Genomic DNA, 9,974 nt, shown 5'->3' with positions numbered 1-9,974 from the left:
TAACAGGACAGCAGGCAACATCGGCATGTGTTTTACAAACAAGAGAGAAAAAGGACCCATCCGCAGTATAGCGAATCAGCGGCGCGCAATATAACGTACAAGCGAGAGGAAACCCTATAGAGGTGGAAAAACGATTTGCGTCAATCGTTCGATTCGCCACCATGACCATCCCGACACCGATTTCTCGTACACATACATAGCTAGTATTTAGATTGGCTCGCGCGTGCATGGGACGTCGTTCCAGGCACACCCCCGCGCGTGCACAAGTATATATACGTGTCATCTTTGCTGTACAAGGAAGAAGAGAAGCTATACGCAATCGTCTACAGCTTCACGTTCACCCTATAAGTTGAGCCCTGCCGGCAGCTCCGGGACCATTTCGAGCAGGAGCATCGCGCTTATTCTACAGCTACACTCGTCCAGTGTATAACCGTCAATTGTTCCGATATTTCTCTATTCTCTGCCTTATCAAGTTGACAAATAATCGGTGTCGCGCGTTGTAGTACACTCCTCCGCGTTATACAATCATGTGAGTCCTTTTCCCCCTTTTTTTTTTCTCCGTTACATAAAAAAAAAATAGCAACGAAATGGCACACAGTTAAGTACAAGAATAAATATGAGGGCGCGTTGCAGGAACTGCCGAAAGCTGCGGCTGAGCATGCTGATCCTGGGAGTGTGCAGTCTGTGCTTCGTCCTGATCGTCAATGTCGATGCCCAACTGAATTTCTCGACCGGTTGGGGCAAGAGGAGTTTCATCGCGAAAAACAGTAGCACGGCCCGTTTCTTTCAGCGACAAAGCGACGTCGATCTGCTCCTACGCTGCTTTCATCAACTGAAAAAGGTTTGAATATTCGTATGCATACATGTCATTGTATACTTAAGTATATAGATCACTAAATTAAGATTTTCCGCGAGTGTGTTTTCATTCTCACGACGAATGTCCTTGTTTGGATTGATTTTAGATTAAAAACCAGAACATTCTTGGGGACGATTAGTAAGTGCATCAACGCTCTGCTTTTGCGCCGAGTTGAATAATCGAGTTATTTTCGTTGTATTTTCATGATGTATAATTATTGTATGATTCTGTATAGATTATTATTGTTTATTTATTTATTTCAATAAAACTGTATATTATGCTAAAATGATACCAAAGCAGGTATATGTCGATTTATTTCGTTATTTATTTTTTGGCAAAAAATTAAGAAAAATAATGAACGTTATTTATGTATGATTATTCCTTTAACTCTGCATGTGGCCTTTATTGCAATAAGTTTAAACACAAAATATACTTACTTGGCTGATGATAAATAAATCGGCATTCCGATCATGTACAGGTTGGTGACATTATTCATGTGAATATATTATATGTTACATATGCCCTTTCCACTGATTAATACAAATAACGTTTTTAATTAATTACTCGTATACCTCAGAGTCTTCATTGTCTTCAGACGAGTACCTTATACATACATGCTGGAGTCCTAAGTCCTAAGCTTCCAGGATATCAGCCGCAAGCCTGTGTGAGTGCGAGTGAGAAGCAAGAACATGTGCTCTCTTTCTCGCACTTACGCGGGCATATATATAGGGCATAGAGGCTGGTCCTGGAAGTTCAGGACTCCATGTATATATGCACCATCAAGTGAACCCCGTGAAAAAAAATGAAGATGGACTTCATTTAAAAACTATTAAGAGTAAGTATATTGTATTCATAAGTTCATGAGTAAGTATATTTACGTCAGAGGAATAAATAGGGGACATCCCAAAAGGAGTAAGTACTTTAGAGAGAATTAATGAGCTATTTGCTAGGGGAACCGTCTTGAGAAAAAAGACCCTAGATTTTGGTGTTCCTACTACTATTCATTGTCAATCTAGAGGGTTTTTCGTCAGAAAGAAATCACTATGCAGTAGGTCAAAACGCAACGCTAGATGGCGCTCATTTGAGAAGTGATACCCTACTTTATCGACGGCCAATAATGGGAGGACATCGGCAACGGATGAGTTAATAGTCGGTATGCCAGGGTCCGTTTTCTGAATCAGTACCGACAGTACGATCTATATATATGTGGACGCGCGTGGTTTTCCCCTTTCTGTAGTGAAAAATCCTAGGTTAAATATATATAGCAACACTAAAATCTAGGGTTTTTTTCTCAAGACGATTTCCCCTAGAAAGACACATTCCGAAAATCACAACGCTAGATGGCGCTGACATCAAAAAACGATAGGCGGTATATATAATTATATAATACATAAACTGAACCGATTAGATCGAGATATTTAGAAGTCATGACCAAGAGAGCGTGTTAGATTGTTGTTATTATGTAAAGAATTTAGTAGGAATGTACATATCCTTCCAAGGTCGTTATTAAAGCCGGTCGTTTGACGTTGTGTACAGCTATTATACTTAGTATACAGTAAATAATATGTAATACTTGTTAATCGATTTAATCGGGCTTGCTGTCTGCTAAACATTGTCCACACACTTTGGGTGTTAACCTAACCTTGTCTTCTACGCCTTTTTTTAATTATTATTCTTTGATAACGTTATCATACAACGACTAATTATACACATGTGTGTTCCTATACTTCAATTAGTGAGCTTTATTTTGAATCGCAATCGACTGCTACCTATTGGCTACTTTGTACTTGCTATACTTATGTGTCTAATTGTCCAGAAACCTAATCAGCAAAAGAAAAGAAGCAACTCATCACCAATACAAAGTGCCGGTATTATTATTCATATACAGATAATCAGCTAGTCTAGTTCTAGTGTCTAGTGTCAATATATATACACAAGTCAACAAATATAGGCAATATAACAGGCACGTCAATGAAAACCAATACGATCAGGAGTTGACTGGACAAGTGTTGCAAAAGCTTACCAGACACATATTATAATTGTACAAGAGTTTAAGCTATCTAACATGTTCTCACTTTCACGTTGCATTGGCATGTCGGGAGCTAGCTGGCTCAAGCGTTACCAGTACAACTTAAATTTGACACATGAAGGCATCAAGCTTTTCTCTCAGAATCAAGCTCACGGTCGTGCTCATCTGTACCATAGCAATAGATTACACAGCAAATTCAAATTGTGCAGACTCAAAATGAGTACCTGGCTCCGTGAACAGGGCATACAGGTCTTCAGAGCTTGCACCAGGCAATGCGAGTTTATAGCTGCACAGAGGGTTAAGAGAAGTATACAGATTTTTTACCTTTACACCAGGCTGTGGGACGAAGTTGCTCTCAATGAATTTCTAAGATCAATTAGGCACAGAATTGCAAGGAACACTAGTAATTTCCTGGCCGGTGCAGTTGGCTTTACTATTTACAATTGGGAGCAGGAAAGAATTGCAGATGAGGAAATTTTAAGGTAAAGGACACCCAGCGTAGTTTAACACTTTCATGTCTGCTCTGATTCAATTTTTACTATTATCAATGAATTACTGGATAGCTACAGTCAGGAAATCGAAGGACTGTACAAGCTGAAGGATTTGACAGTTGTGTGTTCCAAGTGCCACTTGAGGTTGATTGTTGATGGTAAACAACCTGAAATCGAGTACTGTCAATGCCATGATGTCAAGTGTGCTGCCAAAAAAGCTGAGCAAGAAGGCAAGCAGTCGCAGTTTGATGGTTTTACTTTGTTCAACTTTTATATGAACTCTCCACTGTTATGCCTTCATTGTTGCACACAATCATTACATAAGCCATACTAAATTGGTATTATTCTATTTCTACATTTCAGGATCTGAGTGGGAACCTTTTATTGAACGTCAGGATATGTTAGTGTGGAGAAGAGAAGAAAAAAATGCCTCTGGATTGTATTCCTATAAAGTTTATGGGTCTTTTGATGATGTCTCTGCTGAAGACTTCTTACAAGTTCAAATAGATATAGATTACCGCAAAGATTGGGATGCCACCGCCAAAGAATTAGAAGTAATAGACACAGACCCTAAGTTTGAGGACGTTAAAGATAGCTGTAGCAATGTTATTTATTGGGAAATGATTTGGCCTGTGAATTTCATATTATTATTTTTTCATTTTTGCACAGATTCAGTATAAACGTTTTTCATCTGAAAATTTGTAATTTACAGAGAATGTTTGCCAATAGAGATTACGTTTATCAAAGGAGATGGCTTTATAACGAAGAAACAGGCGTTGTAGTAATAGTCAGCAAAGAAACCAGTCATCCAAAAGCTCCTGTCAGATCGGACACTTACAGGTAATGTAACGCGTTATTAGCGATAGTGTTTTTCATGACTTTAGTTTTGTTATTAATATTATAAATTTTTTAGGGTAACGACATACTGGTCTTACATGGTCATAAGGCCACAAAAAAATTTTTACGAACCCGGGATTGAATTTGTTTTAACTTATTTTGATGACCCTGGAGTAAATATACCATCAGCTGTGACGGCTTGGGTTGCCATGTCGGGTACAATGCAAATTGCAGGAATTATTTTATTTTACACTTTTCTTTGTAATCATTTTTAAATATGGTTATTTGTTTTCAAGGTTTTCCTGATTATTTATGTCGTATGAGAGAAGCTGGTAAAAATTACAAGAGTTATAAAATGCAACAATCAATTCATCTGATTTCCGAATCTATGACCACCACAGACGATCAAGAGGACAATTTAAATGTAAATAACGAAACGAGCTATCAAAGCAATGAAACTATTTCTGGTGATATCGAAACCAGTGAAGAAACAATAGATTTAAAAAGTTCTGAGACTTTGAAATTCATAGAAAAAGAATCTGATATACCATTAGATGAAACAAAAAAAGAAGAGCCTACTGAAGCACAGTCAGCACAAGAAGACACTCAAGGATTCTTCGACTACCTTTTATTTGCCAAGTTATTTGCCTAGCAGTTATTTAAACGTAAATAATAAGCGACGAATCATATTTCAAAGGTTCTTCTTAGTCCATTGAAAGGATCATGAATTGAAAAATTTTCGATCGATTTGTACAGAAAAGTATATGTATTTAATGTAAATAATGCACTTTAATTCTTAGAAGCATAAAATGAATGTCTGAAGACATCACTCTAGCATAATCATTTGAATGCATCTTTGATTTTATCCATCATATCACGAAAAATTGTACATAGGTATTTACTTTATTCAAATTATGTAAAATTTTTACGTAGTTGAATTTAATAAAACACGTTGACGTAAAAGTAATAAATTTGTTTTATTTTTTATACTCTATTCTCGCATGTACTTATTAAACAAATACAATAATCGCATAATAAATATTGAATCATTGTAGAGAGTTTTTACATTAAAATTTTGCAATCGTGAAAATAGGACAACTAAAAAAGTGTTCCGTTTTTAAAATGAATAGCAAACAATTGTCAACTATCTATGGATATTATATATACATATATATCTCTATTAAAACTGTTAAATATGTTTCTTAAATATATCAATTTCATAATAAAAGTTGACATTGTTTTTAAAATAAATAAAAAGCTACTTTACAGTATATGAATACTCGTAGATAAGACACCTTGTGATTTGTACATGCCAAAAATTAATCTTTTGCATTGTGATCGTTGAGATCCAAAAACAAAGGATCACATTCATCTTCAAAATAAAATGTCACCTCAACAGGTAATCTTTTTGGATCAGAAATGAAACCAGCACAATCTTCATCATGACATTTCTGGTACATCGTTTTATTGACTATGTCAACAATGTAGTACACATTGTTGCTCTTGTGCCATCTACCAATATTTTCACAGTACCTAAAATGTTGTGATACAAAATTACAAAAAGTTAATCAACATCACTAATTTCTACAAAAAAATCTATTGAATGTTGAAGATTTGCCTACCTGAAGCCGACGATTTCATAAATAATTAATTGTCTGATTTCAAAAAACTTGCTGTCCCTAACTTTTCCTGGTTTAATAAGTTCAGATATATATTTATCTAATACCGGATATGGTGATTTTGCATATTCTTTGGGAGCATAATTTTGCTTCATTTCTGTATGCTGAGCGTAAGACAAAATTTTGCTCTTTTTGTCTTGATCAAATGACAAAAGTTGAAGCTTTTTCTTTCTTGGCATGTAAGAAACCAGAGAGTTCAAAAATATCTCCATTTCTTTGCTTTTGGGCTTTTTGGGCCAACTGTACTGGCACTCGGGAGCTAGCTGTAAATGCGAGTGTTTTCCCCACTTGGTGGCTTTGTACACTCTGAAATGTCTATTTTTGGTATAAACGTTGAGATCTACAAAGAGCTTTTTTCCCTTGTTGGTCTCTATGAATAATTCCTCGAGACTTTCCTTACTGAACTTGCTCAGAACGTCGTGCTGAGCACTTTCGCGTGAGACGTAATCAACAAGATCGGAGCAAATCATTTTGACTAGGTAGCCCACGTGATAATTATTGGAAAAGGCAAAGTCCGAGGTACTGAAAATCAAGTGCTTACTGAATTTTCCCGGACGCGAGGAGTCCAGGTTAATGACGGCTCTTCTGTCGCAGGAGCACTTCCAGTGGTAGGCGATGTATTCGCAAGTGACGTGGATGAGAGTTTGGGCCATACGTACTCCATCCTTGTCAGGATTCAGGTCGACCTCAAATTCGAGATCGTAGTATAGAAAGCAAGGGGACAGCTCTGGAATCACCTGCAATTACGAGTACACGTGTTGTAATTGATTAACAAACAAGGACAAGCATAACGCAACAAAAGCACTAGTGTTTACCTCGTAGAAGACCCGTTTTTCCAGCGGCATGCGTTCGCAGTCTGTCCAAAAGTCTTCGGGGTAGGTGACGATGAAGCGACGCCTCTCGTTCTCATCCTGGAAGACGAAGCAGCAGAGTATGTCATCGTACTCGGATAGTTCGGCGGCATTGGCTAGGGCCTCGTTTTGCTTCCAAAACTCTTGTTTGTAGGGAGACGGACTCGTCAAGGGCCTGGCACGCCGGTTGATGTCCCACGGGTCACTGTACCTGATGTGCTTCTTTACTTCCTGGACTTTTTTGGCTCGCTCGTTGAACAGGGGTGTCAACGAGTGGCCGTAGAAGCGCGCGGGTATTATCGAGTTATTCATTATCGATGTTTATGTTTTGTTTCACCTACTCTACTACCTTTATGTACACATGAGGTTGTTGGCACCGATGATTTGATCTTTGTTTCCAAATCATCAAACGAAGACGCAATGCATGCAACCTCTTTTTTAAATCCTATACTTATTATTATAATTGTACATTATTAAATAAATGTGTAAGTACAGACGGCAATAATCCAACGTCAACAACAACATTGACAACTTAATATCAACGATGCGATCATACGCTGGTATACCCAAGATATCGTATTGTTAATATTTCAGTTATCACTACTTTCACTGTTTGCACGGATTATCACTTGAAATTTTCACTTTATTTATCAAATATGTAAAGTTTAGGATGCTTGCAGACTCTATTTACATACTGTTATATATATACTATATATATTTGTGTATATACAAATTGCAGACGAAAATAGAAATTAATCATAACAAAGCACCTCAATTTTGTCGTCTGGTAGAAAGAAAGCGTGTTCAAACCTGTTGCCTGAGCAGCTGATGCTATACATATAAAGAGATGATGCATCTTTCATCTTTTATTCTTATCTAAAATTGTACAAATGTATATGTACACACACATGTAAACACGCGTGGTCGGATCAAGATTATCTTTGATTATTCCTAAAGATAAATCAATCACATGAATCAAATTTGTTAAGTGCGTCAATAAATCCGCGCTTATAATTACGTGGAAATGAGAGATTTTACGATTTTCGGAAGAATTATACATACGATGGATGGTTTGTATATGTATATACGTATAAACGTAAGCTTTTGTGTTTACTTGTATACGTTTGATTAACACACATGTCTGCAAAATTCCACGAACCGATCTTTGGCTAAATTTTTATGCTAAACTCTTTTATTGTTATTATTTTCCGAACGACATATCACGTGCATATTAAACATAGAGCGCAATTTTTGTTTCAACTGACATTGCTAACTGAGCTTAAAAAAAACATTAGTTCAAACTACCGTAAAATTATTTTGAACCAAATGGATATATTCAAAACGCTAAAAAAATATGATGCCATTGATGTCTACTTTCGAAATGAATAAATAATTAGGTCCGAAGCATGGTAATATAAAGCAATTGAAACAAAGGGCGGCGGTTGAGGTTGGGGGATTTTCCACGCATATACGAAGCTACAGAGCAGTACCAAGTAACAACCCCGTTTGTCACGCCAATTTGTTTGGCAAAAACGTAATTTGTTGTTATTTAAAAAATTAAAATGTAACAAGTTCCGCTAGCTCGATATATTGCTCGTTTGTTGCACCAACCATGCGTGCCATTTATTATATATTACATACACATCGCTAATTATCTTTTGAGGACTCGAAAATTGAAATGGCCATTTTCGCGAATATCAAGCCAGGAGTAGTAAGTATACATATATCGTGTAGTATATCATACACATTTTGGCTACATAGTGACATAATTTAACACTATACAGCCTTGACAATTAATTTTAAAATATAATTATGATAACAAGAAGTTTTTCTTACGAAAACTTAAACACGTGATTGCCTGTTATACGTATTACGTGGTAAAAGTACAAACTCTTCAGAAATAAAACATCACTGTGAAATACATTGGTACAAAAAAAAAAAAAAAAAAAAAAAAAAAAAAGCGGTAAACAAAAAGAAATGCCGTTTTCCCTTTTCAAGCATTAATTTGTATACACGAGTAATGCAGATTCGTCCGCGCGCGGTGTGTTCTTGTGATTTCGTTGTAAGTGCCGCCGCACTCGCGGCTATTTCTGCTGCCGCGCGGTTTATTTGATCAATATCTAAAAGCGAAGGAGAGAGACAGAGGGGAGAAGCTATCTCGTGCGTGCACTTCCATCAGCGCGAAATACACGCGTTTTCAAAAACGACTCCGAAATTAAGTTGACCGCGCGCTTGTACGCCAACAACACACGCGTAATAAGGGTACATAAAAAAAAGAAAAAAAAAACTTGACAGCTATTGGAAGGGGGAGGGGGGGGGGTGTTAATAAACACCGGATTGATTCGTGCAATCGAGAGATAAGTTAGCGACTCCGAAACATAAGAACTGGAGGTGGGTTTGTTTACCTCTCGGCTCGAGGATCCCACACGTATAATCCATCGACGCGCTTGTACCCCGTACACACGTACGTCCGGTGCCATATATATATATCCACTATATAGCCGCGCTCGCTGCACGGCTCTTACCTATAATATATACACGCTCAGTTTAGATTTCGCCGGCTCGGCGAGAGGACTCGCACCGATTTTTTTTCTCTCCTCTTCCTTGCGATAAAAAAAAAAAAACAAAAAAAAACTAAAACATCAAAGTATCATACCCTATTCTTACGTATGATCCTGTGTAGACAAGTTTCAGGTATATATTATACGGGGCGATACAACGATCCAAATTAATATTCGGAAAATTGACACGGCACGAGGTAATAAATCGTCACCGACGACGCGTCCACGAATAAACATCGGAATTGACATTAGAGAGAGAGAGAGTGGAAGAAGTATAAGGGAGGGGGGGGGAGAAACTATCGCGATAGCGCGGCACATCGATAAGCGTGACAAATATATTTGCGATATCGCGCGCCCGTCCACTGCACCGATAGAAAATCGTCGCGCACAACGTGTACAGGTATATATATATACGGACAAAAGAAGCCACGCATCTAATGTACATCAATCGGCCGAACAACGCGGGGTGAATTAACGTTGTGTTATAAAAAAAAAAAAAAAAGAAGCAGTGTGCCAAGGTCGTACGGTGGATGTTATTAGTGTATACGTAGAGTGTCCGTGTGCTTCGTATATATACGTTTGACCGATGATTGAATCGAGAGTGAGCGACGACGGGGCGAAAGATGGCCGGGGTGTAGTTGGGTCCGGCTGTTGGGGTTGCTCCTCGGGT

The 9,974-nt window shown here is 37.7% G+C and overlaps 3 protein-coding genes across 3 annotated transcripts; 2 read left to right on the top strand and 1 right to left on the bottom strand.

Moving 5' to 3' along the window:
• The first annotated feature begins 404 nt into the window (after positions 1–404).
• LOC149375257 (uncharacterized) lies at positions 405–1,025 on the top strand. The gene is made up of 3 exons (XM_089589825.1): positions 405–529; positions 634–841; positions 963–1,025. Coding segments are annotated over exons 1-3 (243 nt in total). The 5' UTR covers positions 405–527; the 3' UTR covers positions 996–1,025.
• A 1,269-nt stretch (positions 1,026–2,294) lies between these two features.
• LOC106636015 (stAR-related lipid transfer protein 7, mitochondrial) lies at positions 2,295–5,167 on the top strand. Its single transcript, XM_014348240.2, has 6 exons — positions 2,295–3,367; positions 3,449–3,606; positions 3,740–4,008; positions 4,089–4,216; positions 4,290–4,429; positions 4,510–5,167. Exons 1-6 carry the CDS (start codon positions 2,922–2,924, stop codon positions 4,863–4,865), a joined length of 1,497 nt encoding a protein of 498 aa, XP_014203726.2. The 5' UTR covers positions 2,295–2,921; the 3' UTR covers positions 4,866–5,167.
• Positions 5,168–5,276: 109 nt separating this feature from the next.
• Positions 5,277–7,442, bottom strand: LOC106636036 (DNA-directed primase/polymerase protein). Its single transcript, XM_014348267.2, has 4 exons — positions 7,348–7,442; positions 6,708–7,188; positions 5,836–6,629; positions 5,277–5,746 (listed from the first exon to the last, which is right to left on the bottom strand). Exons 2-4 carry the CDS (start codon positions 7,053–7,055, stop codon positions 5,533–5,535), a joined length of 1,356 nt encoding a protein of 451 aa, XP_014203753.2. The 5' UTR covers positions 7,056–7,188; positions 7,348–7,442; the 3' UTR covers positions 5,277–5,532.
• Between the last annotated feature and the right edge of the window lie 2,532 nt (positions 7,443–9,974).

This window comes from Copidosoma floridanum, unplaced genomic scaffold (genome assembly GCF_036245765.1).
Source record: "Copidosoma floridanum isolate Cflo_tuat_1 unplaced genomic scaffold, Cflo_Japanese_pri ptg000009l, whole genome shotgun sequence".
NCBI classification, from domain to species: Eukaryota; Metazoa; Arthropoda; class Insecta; order Hymenoptera; family Encyrtidae; genus Copidosoma; species Copidosoma floridanum.
The sequence above is the reverse complement of the archived record's forward strand: the minus strand, read 5'-3'. Positions and strand labels throughout refer to the sequence as shown.